An 18,247-nucleotide genomic window follows, 5' to 3' on the forward strand; every position below is an offset into this window, starting at 1 on the left:
TATGTGGGACAGGGACTACCTTGTATCTATCCCAGCGCTTACAACAGTGCTTGGCACATAATAAGCGCTTAACAAGTACCATAATTATTATTATTATATCATTAAGCTTTACTCTCCCAAGCACTTAGTACAGTGCTCTACACAGAATAAATGCTTAATAAATACCACTGAAAGACTGATCTACCCTGTGGCCAGCTCCTAGCCCAATGCTATACATTCCCAAGATTAGCCTAGTGCTCATTCCCCAGAATGGTCTAACGATGGGCCAAAGGTCTGCATGGAGCTTCTGGGTCCCTTCTGTTCACAACCATCCTCTGCTGTTTGATGATCTTATTCCCAAAGTGAAGCAGCACAACTAAGTGAAGAGAGCACAGTCCTGGGCATCAGAAAAACCTGGGTTTTAATCCACCACTTCTCTGCTGTGTGACCTTGGGAAAGTCACTTCACTTCTCTGTGCTTCAGTTACCTCATCTGTAAAATGGGGATGAAAATTGTGAGCCCCATGAGGGACATGGACTGTGTCCAACCTGATTGACTTAAATCTACCCAAATGCTTAGTACCAGGACCTATCACACTGTGAGTTGTTAAGAAATACCACTTCAGAAAAAAAAAAAAGTTCTCAGGATGTAAAATGTAAATTATCCCCACTTCGCTCCCTGATATGATGGGGAAAAGGGATGTAATGTAAGCACCCTCTTGTAAGCACCCATTTTTTAAAACAATCTTAACTGCCAGTTACTAATCTCCCGGTCAAGACAGCCTGATGTGGGAGCTTAGAGGGTGGTTATTAGGGAATAGGGAGCAAAGATGTGGTACACCATAAATGATGAGGAAGAGAAAAGTGACCAATGATATTCACCCTTAAGAAGGTTGTATCTGCATCTTCAAATCTCTAATTTAGATAATTTGGACCTATATCCCCTAGAGAAGAAGGAGGGCTGGACTGCATGGTCCTTTTTGGTTAATAATGATAATGATGGTATTTGTTAAATGCTTACTATGTGCCAGGCACTTTACTAAGTGCTAGTTCTAGCAGTCCAGAGTAAGGCCAATCCCTGATACACCTTGTTGATTTTCCTAAATGAGACTTTTTTCAACGAATTTCTGGTGACCGAGATTGGGATTAAGACACCAAATAATTAATTATTATAATTATGGTACTTGTTAAGCACTTACTATGTGCCAAGCACTATTCTAAGCACTGGGTAGATACAGGTTGATCTGACTGGACACAGTCCCTGTCCCGTGTGGGGCTCACACCCTTAATCCCCATTTTACGGTAACAGGCACAGAGAAATTAAGCGACTTGCCCAAAGTCAAACAGCAGACATGTGGCAGAGCCAAGATTAGAACCCAGGTCCTTCTAACTCCCAGGCCTATGTTCCATCCACTAAGCCATGCTGCTTCTTTCTGATCAAATAGGCTGATCAAGGGAAACTCCATGAATTACTACCATATGAAATTAGGCAAAATTTAGGGAAAATAAAATGGAAGAGGAGTTCCAACGGTGTATGTATCCTTCACTGAATCAAAGGAGTGATAGGGAAATCTGGGTCTCAAAAGCAGAATGGCATTTGGAAATGGCACCCAAGGAATTATTGGGAACTCATCTTTCTAACTAGTAGAGAAAGAGGCCTGTCTTCCCTACTGAGTAGATGGGCCAAGCATAGGGAAAGTGCAAGAGTCTAACTGGGCACTTACTATGTATGAGGCACTGTACTAAGTGCTAGAGTAGATAGATTCAAGACAATTGGGTCAGGCACAGTCCCTCTCCCACATAGGGCTCACAGTCAATCTCCATTTTACGGAGAAGGGAACTGAGACACAGAGAAATGAAGTGACTTACTCAAGGTCACACACAGCAGGCAGATGGCAGGGCCGGAATTAGAACCCAGGTCCTTCTGACTTCCAGGCCCATACTCTATCACTAGGCCTCACTGCTGGCTTGGTTAAAACAAGCTTTCTTAGACATTTCGCTTTGAGAATAAAAATACTTCTATGGACTAAAACCTTCTATTGATCGATTTCACCCAATACTTACTACTCTAGTTTAATTCATACACATTGCCAGTGGCCTTCCTCAACTTTCCCCCGGCATCCCCTCTTCAGATAAAGACGGGACTACATGAAAAATGTGGACAGATCTTAGTTCTAGTAGGCACAGTTCTCATTATAGGAATCCTATATGATGCATCCAAACTAGCTTGGTCAGCTTATCCCTGTTCCTTGTGAGGAGAAGCGCCACCACATCAGAAACTCCGTTGCTAAGGCAACTGCTTACTTTCCATATCAACTGCAAACTCGTTGCTATGGAGACACATATACAAGAAAAATTCCTCTCTCCAGCCAAGGACCAGATGGCAGCGGACTTGGAAAAGTCATGGGCTAGAGGGTCGGGCTAAACGGGACGTTCACTCTAAGGCAGTCATACCTCCATATCAGCAGCAAGATTAAGCCAAATGAGGACTGTTGGTTATTTTCCAGAACAAATCATAACAACTGTTATTTCTATCCTCTTAAATATCAAACAGCCTTACTTTCCTACCTCTTTCAGTAGTTAATACTCACTTTCTGTGTTTATAAAGATGTATGACTAGAGCCATTTGGGCCCATCCTTAGGGCATTAACAGCCACTGGTCTGGGGTCCTAAGCTCCAACAGCACCTCAATGAGCAAGTGAGCTTAGTGGGATCCAAATGGCTTCACCAGTCCCAACAAAACCCTTAGAGGAGGCTCAGGAGGAGCATATCCTCGTTTTTTTGCTATTTCCAAGGCAAATCCTCCTATCTAGTACAGGCAGCAGAGTGGTTTACAGTAGGGTCCTTCCTCTCCTCCACTATTCCTCTATCCACTACAGATCTAGCACCAGTGAGTCTTTTCATCTGTATCTTTAAACACTTAATCTCCCTCTTGCACAAACCCTGTTGCTTCGGGGGTTCAGGAGCAGGCTGTGCTCAGGGGGCCAGAGGAGGGAAATGCAATGCTCTGGAGCAAGGAAGGGTCTCCCAGCAGATTTCTTTAAAGATTTTTTTCATATGTTCTTATGATTTCATTTTGTTAGGTACCCTACATTCTTCCTTCACAACATTTCCAGAATCAGTCCCTTACTCACCATTCAGATGGACATTTGTCTTATCCTACCTTGACTGCTATATTAGCTTACAATCCTCAAGGCTTAAGCTTCGTTGTGGGAGGAGAATATGTCTACCATTTTTGTTGTACTGTACTCTCCCAAGTGCTTGGTAAAGTACTCTGCAGTCAGTAAGCACTCAATAAAGACCACTGATTGATTTATTGATCTGCCTCCTCACCCTCACTTATTTCCCTACTTCCAATCACTTCCCTCTCCAGTCTATATTTCACTCTGCTGGCCAGATCATTTTTCTGAAAACGTCATTCTGCATGTCTCCCCATGCCTCAAAACATCAAGAAGAAACATCTCCCAATTGGCTTTGAAACAATTCCCTCTCTCCCCCCAACCCACTTACCCACTACACCCCACTTACACTCTTTGTTCCTCTCAAGCCAACATCTCTCTGTGCCTTATTCATTCATTCAATCATTTTTACTGAGCACTTACTGTGTGCAGAGCACTATACTAAGCACTGGAAAAATACAATACTAGTCACATCTCTCCATCAGTACCTCCCCACCACCACACCCCACTGCTAATGCCTGGAACTACCTCCCCTTATAAATTGGGCAGCCACAGCTCTTCCATTTTCACAGCCATTCTAAAATCATATCTCCTTCAGGAAGCCTTCCCCAATATTTAATCTCCCCTATTTATATTTCCTCTATTGCCTGTTCAGTACTTCTGCCCCACCTATGCACCACTTAAGTATTGACAGCCTCTTACGGCACTTTTGAGCATACCTTGCATACCCTATCACTGAAGTGCTAATTCATGGACATATCTCCTTTTCCTTATTCCTTCTCTCTGTAACTTAGTGTGTCTCCCCCACTAAATGATAAGCTTTTTAAGAGCAGAGACTGTGTATACTATTTCTATTGTACTCTCCCAGGTGCACAGTGTTCTGCACACTGTAGGTACTTAAGAAATACTTTTGACTGATTGAAAGTTATATTTTGTCAGAACATTGCCCTTTCCCAAGGGCCATGAAATGCCTTATGTCAAATTTGAACCACCTAACTAATCCTTTACTTTGAGGGATTTGACAGACCCAGGCATCTCATCAGCTCACAAAGCACATTCCCCTTAAATTGATAATAATGATGGTATTTTATAAGTGCTTACTATGTGCCAGGCACTGTACTAAGTGCTGGGGTGGATACAAGCAGATCGAGTGGGGCACAGTCCCTGTCCCATGTGGGACAGTCTCGATCCCTCATTCCAAATGAGGTAACTGAGACACAGAGAAGTCAAATGACTTGTCCAAGGTGATAGCAGACAAGTAGCGTAGCCAGGATTAGAACCCATGACCTTCTGACTCCCAGGCCCGTGCTCTATGCTCTATCCACTCTTTTCCACCACAAAGAAAGGAAATCCCATCAACTGTCAGTAAAAAGAACCAACAGTACCATTAAAGAATCACCTACTGCTGTCACAAAAAATCAGAGAATGAGTCGCATTTTCCAATGCCTTAAGTTCCCTCCTCCTTTTTTGTCACAGCCCCCTACACAACAAAATGCACCTATTGGTCATGGGGGAGGGCTACCCCTGTAGATCTCCAACCAGGGGGCAATGCCAGAGGCACATTTCGCAAGGGGCTGAGATACTGAGGTACAGAACCCAGCTGTGACAAGAGGGAGCACAGGGGTGGTCAGGCTTAACACAAGCATGACAACTTGAAGATTACCAGAGAAGCATGAATCCACCAGGCCTAAAAAGGTCCCAAAATACTTTATATATTAACCATCCAGAAGATGTATCTTGATCAAGTCACAGTTCTGCCACTCTACTGCACACTACTCGGGCAACTACATGACTTTCTAACAGTTCCTCAGTAGCTCTTAGAATGGATGATGGTCCATCAACCCTTTACGAAGCTCTCCAAGGTTGTGTTTAAAGTGGAGAGAGGAGGGAAAGAAAGGGAGTGGGACAGGAATGAGTGAGGAAAATCCCTCAAAGATATGGAAAAGGGAAGAAAAAAAACCAAATGGAAGAATTTATTCTTGAATAATCTATTCTATCTTCTGCATTTTGACTCTTACAAAATAGTGGCCTGTTCCATGGTGCTACTGAAATAATTGAGTGATGTACTTTAAATACATGCTATGCTCAAGTAAATGGAATACAGGTCAAATGTTAATCCTTAGAATAGCCTCAAATACAGCCAGTTCTGCTAAAACACGGGAGTGGCATTCTCGCCAACCCCTGCATTAAAGGAAAATTGATGCTGACGTTCTCACTACACCTGTTACTTAGGCTCAAACACCCAAGTTTTCCTTCTGACATGACCTTGTACTATAACCCGACAGGTTCGTGTTGTCAGCTCTGCCATCTTCCTCTCTTTCCATCTTGATAGCACTTCTGAAATACACCTCCTCCAGGAAGATTTCCCCAATTAATATTTCATCTCCCAGATTTCATTCTCCCAATCATCATCTCAGCACTTTTGGAATACCTTGCATGCACAACCTTCTAATGCATTTTTGAACTTATTGATTTATACACTCTTCTATTTAAGCACTTCCATATCTGTAAATTGCTTTGTGTCTGTCTCCCCCATTAGATGATAAGATCAAGTAGGCAGGGATCCTGTGCTCCACATCTACCATATGTACTCTCTTTGGTGCTTAATGCAGTGCTCAGCACACAGTAGACATTCAATAAATACTATTGACTGATGCATGCAATAAAACATACGTTTTAGCAGAATAGTGTTCACTTAAAAGGTTTAATTGAAGCCCCGATAAAGTTTGCACGCCTCCTTGGCAATTTACTTGTAGAGATAAAAAGCTCCCATAATTTTATGCTTATAATATTCACAATCACTAAAGAAAGCCTTTCACAGCTGTGACCATATATGCAAATTGATATTCTACAGATCATTCAGCATTTAGACCCACGTGAAGTTTAGCTGCATCCTTTGCTTAGGAAGTATATCAAAGCATAACATCAACTACATACTCCTCCTACATCACAAAGGGCTTCCAAGTAGTCATCTCACAGACTTCTACCCCCATACGTTTTGACTACAAAGTTCAAGTTCTTGAGGTAATCCTTCCCAAGGTAAATTCTAGTCTAAACTAAGATCCAAGAAAGAATCCTTGGAAAAAGCGATTTTACACTGAGAAGTGAAGAACTGTCAACAATGAATTGTGAGAAGGGTTTCTATTTTCTTCTCCCCACATCAGAAATCCTACGCAGGTCCATTCGCAATGGTCACAGCTCAGGCAGACAAACTAGGCCTCACCGAGCACCTACCAGCAGGTACCAAGATGAAGAAACTGTCCTGTTTTGTTGTTATATCAACACAAATACTGGCCACCAACTTTTTTTTTAAAAAAAAACAACAAGGAAAACACAAAAATCAATGAGCTATCAATAAGAAATGCCAAAAGTAGCTGAAAGTATGAAACCTCCCCTCATCCCCCAGTAAGTAGATAATGTTCCTACAATTCTCAAAGCTAATAAATGACCCTCCAAAACCTTGACATGTTTTGGAGCCAATCTTGTTTAACATTTTAGAATGTATCATGCGCTAAACTACTTTTATGTGCCCCTGCAATAAGTCAAATATGTACACATATACACATGCAGGAACTTGTAGAAATAATTTCGCAACAAACCAAAAGTTCTTTAGAGTGTGGCTCAATATAATACAATGATACTATTTTAATGAACTTTCAACAAGGCTTCCTTCCCTAAGACATAATTTCCAAATGCTCTATAAGACCTTCCTATCTTTATGCAGAGAATCTGCTAGACACAGGGATGAGGTTCCACGTGCTGGGAGCGTAAATTAGTATATTGCCTCCTGCTACTGAAGTGCATAGTTTGATTCCAGTGCACTTGCTAGCGCCAACAAACTGAAAAGCATTCAAGGTCTCAAAATGCCAGAACACTTGCCCTGAGGCAGAGAAAAAAAAAACAGGAGGGTATTCGAGTGACCTAACCCACTGTGCACAACAAGTTACTGCACAATAATTGACAATGGAGAGCTTCATTGTAGATGTTTCTCAATGGTATCACTGTTTGTCACGGGGAATGCAATCAGGTCGTTATGGCTACGTAAAACATGGATTCCAGAATAGAGGCGCCGAAAGTGGAGGAACTGGAATACTTATGTATAGTCAGATACATACACTTTGTATAGCCAGAGAGTGTTATAGATGCCCTTCTTAATTCTGAACAGTAACGATAATAAACACTCAGGAAGAGTCCCTGTTTTCCCATTTATTGCTGAGTTGGAGAAAATGCAACTCTCAGCTCTAGGATTCCCCTTTAAAAAGAAGCACGCTCTGGTAAAAGGCAACTAATTGTGATGTCACAACGCTAGGCCAACATACAGACTTTTAACGAACTGGGCTTCGTGCTATTAAGGCTCTGCTGGGCCACTGTACCTTTGGACAACTACCTACCAAATGAATAGTAGCCTAAACCCTAACCTGAATTTTAAGGAATAAAAGCAGACCACCTGATGGACATGGCCTAGTGTTAAAACTAACAATGAATTGAATAAATAAAATGAATTTTTAGAGAAGGGACTAGTGTTTCTGCCAGAAATTTATTCCAATCAAAGTTACATTATCTTAGTAACACAGAAAAAATCCCCTTTTTCCAAGTTCTAGCAGTCAATAGCCTATTTATGTTACACCTACAGCATTTTAAGCTATTTACTCCATAATTTAAGCAAATGCTTTCAAATAGTACAACACTCTTGGTTTAGACATTGTTTTAAAGGAATAATAATAATAAAAATAATAAGTGGTATTTGTTAAGCACTTACTATGTGCCAAACACTGTATTAACAGGTTCACAGTCCTTGTTCCAATGGGGATTACAGTCTGAATTGGAGGGAACATAGATATTTAAACCCCAGTTTACATATGAAATTAACAGGCTTGCCCAAAGTGATACAGCTGGAGTGAGCAGGGCAGGGATTGTGATCCAGGTCCTCTGACTCCCAGACCCGTGCTCTTTCCAGAAGGCCATGCTGCTTCCCAGCACAGTCTGTGATCCATGTTTTCCTTGGAGAAGCAGCATGGCTCAGTGGAAAGAGCACGGGCTTTGGAGTCAGAGGTCATGGGTTCGAATCCCGGCTCTGCCACTTGTCAGCTGTGTGACTGTGGGCAAGTCACTTCACTTCTCTGAGCCTCAGTTCCCTAATCTGTAAAATGAGGATGAAGACTGTGAGCCCCACGTGGGACAACCTGATTCCCGTGTCTACCTCAGCGCTTAGAACAGTGCTCGGCACATAGTAAGCGCTTAACAAATACCAACATTATTATTTTCCTTACACTATTTGTTGTCCACCTCTAAGTCGCTGAGGTAACAATTGGGTAAATACACAAGAGAGGGGAATACAGAATTATGGTCTCTGTTAAGCATTCATTCATTCAATCATATTTATTGAGCACTTAGTGTGTGCAGTGCACTGTACTAAGCACTTGAAAAGTACATTACAGCAATAAAGACAGACAATCCCTGCCCACAATGGACTCACAGTCTAGAGGTGGCAAGACAGACATCAATATAAACAAACAGAATTATAGATGTGAACATGTACATATATATATATATATATATATGTATATATATACATGCTGTGGGGCAGGGAGGGGGGGAAGAGCAAAGGGCAAAGGGAGTGAGTCAGGGTGATGCGGAAGGGAGTGGGAGCTGAGGAAAAGCAGGCCTTAGTCTAGGAAGGCCTTTTGGAGGTGTGCCTTCAGTAGAGGTTTGAAGGCAGGGGGGAAAAGAATGATTGGTGGAAAAATATGGAACACTTCACAGATTTGTGTATCATCTATGTGCAAAGTACTTACTTAGCGGTGGGGTAAATACAAGTTAATTAGGCTGGACTCAGTTCATGTACCACATGGGGCCCATAATCTTAATTCCCAGATGGGGTAACTGAGGCACGGAAAAAAGATGTGACTAGCCCAAGGTCACAGAGCAGACAAGTGGCAGAGCAAAGAATAGAACCCTGATCCTTCTGACTCCCAGCCTCAGGCTCTATCCATTAGGCCAGGCTGGACTTGTAATTCCACGGCATTACTATTGTCAACTCTTTGAGTTACCTCTTGGAGTTACCTGGAAATTTCCAACTGTTCCCCCAACGTAACAGTACCAGAGATTCAGAGAAAATGTCCTTCTCTCTTTCAAGTTAATGACACAGGACTCTGTTGCCAGACTGCCACTTCCCTGAAAAGTAGTCTTCCCTTCGGAAAGCTCTGATTAAGTTAGCAATATCATTTGTTCAACAATAAATGGAATGCTGCAAAACTAGAAATTACAGTTCATGGAGGGTCTCCTTCAGTTTGCCAACAATTCCTTTTTCAAGTATCATTTGAGCACTACGATGCTCACCTCACCCCATAGCTGCTGTGTACATATCTTAATTGCGGCTGCTTGCCCTCCCCGAATTTTAATGTCTGTCTCCCAGCTTAGATTGCAAGCTTCTTGAGGGCATTAGTAAAATAATAATTCATAATGATAATAATTGTTGTATTTGTTAAGTGCTATGTGCCAGGCACTGTTCTAAGCACTGGGGTAGCTACAAGATGGTCAGGTTGGACACAGTCCCTTGTCCCACATAGGGCTTACAGTCCTCATTTTACAGAGGAGGGAACAGAGGCACAGAGAAGTGAAGTGACTCACCCAAGGTCACTCACACAGCAGACAAGTGGCAGGGCTTGTCCTTCAGACTCCCAGGCCCATGCTCTAATCAGTAGTCCACCCTGCTTCTTCACATTGCTTCTGTGCCCTGCACAGAGTAAGTACTCAAATACCACTGATTGATTCTCCCTCCCCTTACCAGAAAATCTTCTCAAGTGTACCAGGACTAAGAAGGAAACAAAGCACAGCACTCAAAATGCAGCCCACAAGGACTGCCTAGGTAATAAGTGACACCTGCAAACCCATTAAGGGATCACACCTTCCTAAAAGAGGCCCAAATCCTCACACCTGGATTCATTCATTCAATCTGTACTTACTGAGTGCTTACAGTGTGTACAGCACTGTACTGTTTTGGAGAGTACAGTGCAACAATAAACAGGCCCATTCCCTGCCCAATTTAGGACCAAAAAGAATTCCTACCCTTGTGAGTCTCCTCCCATAGCTTGTTACAAAGTTTAATTAGTCTGGGCACATTGGGCATTTGAAGAATAGAACATAATATAACCCTGACATTGGAATATTGATGGAGCAGCGGGCCTCACCTCCCAAGTTTTCTGTTGTAGCACCCACTGCAGTTACAGTCCCAGGAGTCAGAAGGCCCCTCCAGCTCAGGCATCCCCCTTTCCCCACCTCACCATCACCTCCTTTTGGAGGAGCAGGGGCTTGCTGAGTTGGTTCCACAAGGGATCCAGTCTTCTCCAGCAGTTCAGAGGGTTTCAGCAGTCCATGGTTGAAAGAGCACGGGCTTGGGAGTTAGAGGGCATGGATTCTAATCCCGTCTCTGCCACTTGTCTGCTGTGTGACCTTGAGCAAGCCACTTAACTTCTCTGTGCCTCAGTTACCCTATCTGTAAAATGGGGATTAAGACTGTGAGCCCAATGTGGAACAACCTGATTATCTGCTATCTACACCAGCGCTTAGAACAGTGCTTGGCACATAGTAAGCGCTTAACAAATACCATTATTTTTATTATTATTAGACCTGGAGAGGCCATCCTAAAGTTTGGCCCATAGAAGCAGGTACTTGACCAAGTCAAGATCCAATCCTCTGGTCTAACGGATCCTGAAACCCCATGGGGACTCCAGGTCGTCTGTTTACAAACCCAACTGGCCCCTCCACTACCACTATCACTACCACAGTTTATAGACACTGGCTAGTCTGAGGGGCTCCAGCTCCCATGAGCCCTGGATTCTCTCAGAATTAAGGTACGTATTAGGTATTAAGTATATATTAAGTATTAAGACCTCGCTTTGGACTCTCAAACTGAAGCGCTCCATCCTAACTGCAATTTAGGGAGAGTTGGAATCACATCAGCACCTCTAGGACCTCTACAATCATGTTCACATTTGTAACAACTCCAAGCACCATGCACAGTCTTTAGAACATGATTATATACATCTAGTGTAGGGGAAACCCTCTGCACTGAAAGATAACTAAAAACAATATTTAACTAATATGCATGAGGACACCAGCTGAGGGGGGAAAATGTGTTCTTTACAGATGTCTAGACAATGAGTTAAATAAAGTCAAAATCGTTCATCCCAGAACGGCTTTTCATTGCAGTGATTTTGCATTCCTAAAAATGAGATCTTCTAAAATAACTTCAAAACTTCTCGAATGGACAGGAAGAATTCAAAAGTAGCAAGTGGAATATCAATACCAATAGGGTCCATATAGCAAAAGGCTTACCTGACTTCGGTCTTTGTCAACTTTCTTAAAACACTTATTTAATGACAAATTGTGTCTCACTGAGTTTTTCCACCCGGTAGGTGCATTTGCGAAATATGGAAAATGTTCCAAGATCCAATTGTATATATCCTTTACCGGCAGTCGCTTTGTTGGCGAGTCCTCGATGGCCATAAATATGAGGCAGCTAAAAGAATAAGGAGGTTTGCAGTTTGGGTTCTGCTTGGCATCGTAGGGCATGTCAGAGTGCGCAGGAGATGGGGGTGTGTCATCATCTATGTCCTGAACTGGGCTGACACTCCTTAAAACAGAATCCCCAAAGCTCTTGAGCAAGTTCTTGCTCTCATGCAACCAGTTCAAGTTAGTCAGCTCTTCATCTTCCATGGCTCCCTTTTCTAATCTGATGGCGGGCAAAGAAAAGTCGAGGTCATCGTCGTCATGAAGTGCCTTGGATAAATCGCTCCTCCTGTAACACTGAGTCAGTCCGCTGGAAACGCTAATTCCCGAGCCCTCTGGCTTCTTACTGGGTGGCATGACTGGACCCATTTAGATGGCAACTCCTGGTAAAGTGAATCCAAGACAGAAAAGATAAGCTGGTAAAACAGAGGCAGTGTAATAAAGCTTCCTACTCCTCATCTCTACCAACAAGATGCCCTACATAGAGCTTTCTTCTTTTATACTGCTTATTTCACATGACAAAGCCATATCATCATGCATCCCCACCACAAGTTAAATAAATCCAGTCAAGCAACACAAGAACAACCACCTTTGCATGCAACAACAATGGATACTTGTAAAACCCCATCCAAAACACAAACCCACTTTTGCTCTTAATGATAATAGCCAAGGACAATAAAATAACAAGATGCTTCACACAGATCAAAGGGCTGATTGCAGGGTCCTCATTCCTGGTTCTGGGGTGAAAGACTCTATGGATCTGGACAGGCTAACTTTCTCAGAAGCACACCTCTTCCAAAAGGTGAAGATTTTATCTTATCTAACTTCTTGAAAAGTTACTTGAAAACTCCTGATGAAGGTTACCAAGTGCAAAGCAATTACTGTTATTTTACATCACCTATGGAAACTCAAATACAGTGTATGCACACAGCCCTACAAAAACACCACACAAGTGTGAGGACCATTGTCTCAGATTAACTTCTCCTGTTTTTATTTGCTTCCAGCAATTGAAGGCACAAAGAGGGCAACAATTTCCTGGGATCCTGTAATTTTACAAGCTCATTCCCCAAACACACATCTGAATCTGGGAGTAGGGCTGAAGACTTATAGAGAAATGATGTTGAATCTTGTGACCTGGGTTCAGAGCAAGAAGCACTCTGACAGAAGCAAGAAACAGGGCAAGAGGAATAAAGCTACCTTCAAGCTTCTTCAAAGGAAACGGGGAAGAAAGAAACTGGTCGAAATCTGAATCAGTGAAAAATCTCAAGAGCCACTAGTCTCTTGGAAGCTACTAAGGCTGCTACAGTAAGTATCATTACAGGACTCTATTTTCCTGACTTATCAGTGACCTAGAACAAGGAGCATAGAGTAAAAGGATAACCGCTGAGGAAACTAAGTGAGGGGGTGGTAAATGGTCAACAACAGAATGACCCATGCCTATCTGAAGCATGGCAGGCTTCCTGAGTACAACACAGATAGGAAGAAAAGTGGAGATTTTACAGAAGGGCAGATCATCTCAAACTTTAGGGTTTTTCAAGTTAAAAGACCACCACAAACCATGAACATCTCCTGGAACGCAACATATTTTGAAAAATAACTGAAGAGTGCCAGACATAAAAACAAAATTTTCAAACCTCCAGGTATGGCAAGACCCCAATACTGTGTACTACTGCAGAGGAAGCAACACAGGCACTTGCACGCGCGCACACACACACACACACACGATAGTGTATAAAGACAGAAAAATGTTGGCAAGCCAGGGATAACCCTGAAATACAAGCACCTTTCCTGTTTCAAAAGGTTAAAAAAACAAAATCTGGACTATGAAAAAGACAGACGATGATCTCATTGGAGGTATGGTATACCACACTCTAAAGGGAATACAAAAGATGGATGCCACAAATTGTTCTGAGATAGAACTGAAGACAAGAAAAAGGGGATGAGAGAAAGGGGGGAGGGGAGGAGGGTTGGGATGAGGAGAAGGGGATCGGGTGGAGGGAAACCCACTTTACAAAAATCAGCCAACCAATTTAAACAAAGCTGAATTTCTCCATTTATACTTTATTTCTCTCTCCCTGGTTAAGCCTGGGAGTATAGTAAAAGGAGGAATCAACAAGGGTAGCTGACATTAAGACCAGGGTCGGATTAGTATCTGGAGGGAAGAAAAAAGTTCTGAAGTACAAATGCCATCTGCATAGATCGATCAAAGCTCAGCTTCAATCTATGTCCTAAATTTCCACCAAAAACCTTAATTGGCACATAAGCACCCATGGAGCCCCAGTATCTATAATGCTGAAGTCCGCTTCAGCTCCAAATGAAAGTTTTATGTCTCATAAGATTCTAAACGGGAAAATTATATCATGGCTGACAGTAAAGTAATTTAATTGCACTGTTGCTATGACAACATGCTGCTCTCTTTCTGTTTAATTTGCTTATTTGTCAGTAGCTTCCCAAAGGAACTAACATGCTATTCTCCATGTTTTCTTTTGTTTTAAACAAATAGCATCCAGACTACCAATAACAATCTCTCTTTAAATGGCACTTAAAAAAAGTTCAGGAAAATGGAAACATCGACTAGAGAACATGGGACACATGACTATCTGTCAATCGTCTCCTCTCCCTGACCCTTCCTCCCCCATTCCCCCCTCGAAGAACTACACATCTACAAATCATGCATTTTACAGCAACAGCATGCAGAGCTGCTGACCTCTAAAGTTCGGTATAAGACACATTTTCCAGAAACCGCAGCTAAGGAGTTTTCCATTATTCTACTCTAACTATATGCCAAATTATTTTTCCCTTCCCCGTTTAGAAAACGGGAGGGGGGGAGGGAGTAGCAAGTAACACGAAAGCCTGCATTTAGACAAAGATTTTTAAAAGAATATAGATAAATCTGCTGCCAATTAGGTGGCTCCATCCGATATGTAAATAGTTATTTATTGATGTGTGTGAATTTTCTGCTGGGTATTAGTTACGCTTTCCCGGATTTTTTTTTTCATCTTTGCACTCTGAAGAAACTGCTGCAGAAAAGGTTACTGCTTTGCCCGCTATTAGAGATCCTGCAAGAAGAAGTGGCAAACACATTGGCGTCTGGGCCTAAACAGATGTTTCTACGTGTACGATTTTTTTTGGGGGGGGGGGGAGGGTGGGAAGGGGGGAAAGAGTTGACAAACCGTTTCTCCCCGGGCTAGGCACGGGTGACTAGCTCCCGCTGCCTGAGGGCCCGCAGGCCCAGCACCCCACCACCCCCCAACCCAACTGTATTCCCCTCTACTGTACTTGTCAAAAACATTTGAAGGGGACCAAGGCCGGCGGGGATTGGCGAGGCGGGGAGTCACTCAGCGGCGTTGCTAAGAAACTGGGAAACTGCTCTTGTCCCCACGTACAGGGCCGTTTGGTGCTCACATACCTACACTGCTGGTCAGATGGGCAGAGAAACCTTTAACCGCTTTTACCACTGCGTGTCACAGACCCGCACAGACACACAGACACACACACACACACACACAGACCCGACCCAGATCGATCCACGAGCGGGGGAGAGGCGGGGTGGGGAGGGGAAGGGCTCCCGATGCCAACCCTGGCTTGGCAGCCGCAAAGAAAAACAAAAATCTTTGTTCGGAGCCTCTCCAGCCGGTCCCGGGGGAGGGCGAATCCGGGTTGGAAGGACTAGCCCAACCTTCGCAAGCCGGGATCCAGAGCTCCTGGGACGGGTCGGAAATCCAGGCAGCAGGCGGGCGGCGGGGAGAAAAACAACAAAAACATCCCGCACGTCGGGTCAGGAAAACTCTCCGGACCAACCAACTTGGCTCCTTGGAGGGCTTCCCCCCAACTCCCCATTTTTCTTTTCTGTCCCTCCGTCCTGCCCCCACCTCCCGAGCCGGGAAGGGAGTCGACCGGTTCCAGAATCGAATCCTCCAGCCCCCTGCCGCTTGGACTCTTTTCCACCACCCCCTTCCCCAAAGCGAGGACTTTGCCTCCAGCCGGCCGCTTCCATGAAACTTACCTGGGTCGGGCCGCCGGCCGCGGGAGGGCTTCGGTGTCCCGGCTGCCCTTCAGGAGAGGGAGGGGAGAGAAACTTCAGCGGACCGAAGGGCGCATCGCTCCCTGCCCCGCAGCCCGGCCTGGAGGAGGAGGAGGAGGAGGAAGAGGGGGCGAGCGGGCGGGCCGGGCGGGGAGCTGGGGGATGGTCCTGGGCAGCGGAAGGAGGACAGCAGCAGCAGCAGCAGCAGCAGCAGCAGCAGGAGGACGACGACGACGACGAGGAGGGGAGAGGACGGTGAGAAAGAGGCATGGGACCTGCTGCAGTTCGCCTTTGGCTCGTCTCCCTCCCCTCCCCTTCCCCCGCCCGACCTCCCCACTCCGGATCGGCCGCGTTTGGGGTCGGGGCTGGCCGAAGAGCGATAAATTGTTTCCACTGCAAACAAAAAAAGGCGACACATGACCAGGCAAGAGCTCGGGGGGGTGGAGAGGAAAGGGGAGGAGGAGGGAGGGAGAAGAGGAGGAGCGGGAGAGAGAGAGAGGGCTGGGCCTGCCGTAGCCGCCGCTGAGACTAGATCAGCGGCATTTGGGGACGACAGAAAGGCGGCAGCGGCTTGGTTTCTCCCTCCGATCGGGCCGGGGAAATTTTCCCCTCCGGTGGGGACCGTTTGCTCCTCCTCCCCGCCGCCCGCGGCCCTGCCCGCTCCTAAACGGGGAGCTGCAGAGGGCCAACGCTCCCACCCGGCGGGCTGGCTCAAGGGGACGAGGGAGCATTCATTCAATAGTATTTATTGAGCGCTTACTATGTGCAGAGCACTGGACTAAGCGCTTGGAGGACCCCCCCCCCCCAGCCCCCTGACCGGTCCTCGGCCTCTGACAGCTCCGGAGAAGTTGTGTGTCTACACATAGGGACACACGTACACACACAGAGAGACACACACAGACACACCCCCCCACATACACGTCCTCCCCCCAGGTGAATGGATGGGTAAGGGGGCGGGCAGGGAGAGGCCGACGACCCCAGAGCCGAGCTGGGACGGTAGCGACAAGCCCGCTTCGGCGCGGCACTGCCTGAGCAGTGTGTCACACCAACCCGCTCTTACCCAATCGTCATGCCATACAAGGCTCGAAAGTAAAAATAAGAGTTACGATGCCGTCTGGTCTTCCGAGTCGAGGAAAATATTCCAGTTATTCTCCCAAACTACAAATTCCTATCATAACTCCCAAGGCCCTTCCATTTTTTTTTTTCTTCCCCCCTCGCCCCCTCCTTTCCCTCCTCGGAGTAAAACCCCAACTGAAAACTGCGGTCTTGCTCGTCTGCAGTTCGGGGACAGACGCTGATCCAAATTCAAGGAGGAAAACAATAGGCATTGTAAAGCGTGAAAGGCGGCTGTTAGAGCCACCGCCGAGCCGGCCCTGCAATTGTTTGTTTTCGACACCCTTGCAGACTTCTAGGCCGTGAGCTCAAATTTTTATCTCCTGGCCATTTTGTGTGGAGCACAAACCCAATTACCAATTCCGAACTCCACCCACACAAACTAACTCTCCGTCACTACAGCCGATCTCGGGGGAACTGATGCATTCGGCGGATTTAAAACTAAACTGTCTCTCTTCGAGCCAGTCTTCAAACTCATAAACCAGGGAAGAGGGAGCCGAAGTGAGTACCCGTGGGAGATCGGGGGGGAGAAATCATATGCCCTTGACTTGCCACAAGTCTGCGCAGGCAGCCGACTCTAAGTCGGTTGTTCCTCTTTGCAGAGAGCGTTTCCCATTCTACCACTCCTGTGTTTTGAGAGGAGGTGGGGGGATAACAAATGCCTCCAAAGTTACTGAGAAACTAGAGATTTGATTCTCCTAGCCGAGTGAGTGAGTGTGTGCGTGTTGGGAAGTGGGGAAGATATGGGAAGTCCTTTGGAACTCTCTGTATTTCTTTAAAGGGCACAGGATAGTTGGGAGATAGCGAGCAGAGGAAACCCAAGACTGCTTTCTAATCAATCGTATTCACTGATCACGTTTACTGTGTGCAGATCACTGTACTAAGCACTTGGGAGAGTACACCATAGCAGAATTGGTAGACACGTTCCCTGCATTTTTCAGAATTCTGGGTCATCAGTGTCTAAACATAGAACCACCCCTAATGATGTCTTAGCCCAGAAGGAACTTTTTAGAAAATAAAATAAAATCATTCCCTAAAAAGGTGGGGAAAGATTCCCATACATAACACCCTACAGTGCCACAAGATGGTAGTAAATCCTCTAATGGTGTTTTCATCCCAACTACAGGTAAAGGTGAACAGAAACACTCAGTCTACCCGAGAGGGAAAGTCTCCCAAAAGGAGAGGGGGAAAAAAAAAAAACCCGGAAAGAAGCATGATAAAGCAACTGACAACCAAGACAGTCCCAATTATTAAAATCACGGTATCCTTAGAAAATGGGACTCTAGAATACAAGGCCAGCCGTGAAATAAAGTCCCATTTGCCATTACTTTTCAACCATCTTCACCTCTTACTTTCAGGACTCCTGGTTTGGAGAAGAGTGAGCAACATCGTTTACTCTCTGATCCCTAGCTGCTGACTGACATACCTAGCTGCCTCTTTAC

At 44.9% G+C, this 18,247-nt stretch overlaps 1 protein-coding gene across 5 annotated transcripts in view; it reads right to left on the reverse strand.

Annotated features, from left to right (window-relative positions):
* FOXN3 (forkhead box N3) overlaps nt 1–18,247 on the reverse strand; it is a 368,264-nt gene that overhangs the window by 210,276 nt on the left and 139,741 nt on the right. For 2 of the 5 annotated variants that reach the window (XM_029058903.2, XM_029058897.1), the window contains exons 1-2: nt 15,675–16,035; nt 11,495–12,051 (exon numbers count right to left, since the gene is read on the reverse strand). In XM_029058903.2, the coding sequence (XP_028914736.1) occupies nt 11,495–12,037 (543 nt within the window). In that variant the 5' untranslated portion in view covers nt 12,038–12,051; nt 15,675–16,035. Of the gene's footprint in view, nt 1–11,494; nt 12,052–15,674; nt 16,036–18,247 lie in introns of those variants that run through there. The other 3 variants (XM_029058902.2, XM_029058904.1, XM_029058898.2) reach the window with 2 other exon arrangements.

This window comes from Ornithorhynchus anatinus, chromosome 1 (assembly GCF_004115215.2).
Source record: "Ornithorhynchus anatinus isolate Pmale09 chromosome 1, mOrnAna1.pri.v4, whole genome shotgun sequence".
NCBI lineage: Eukaryota > Metazoa > Chordata > Mammalia > Monotremata > Ornithorhynchidae > Ornithorhynchus > Ornithorhynchus anatinus.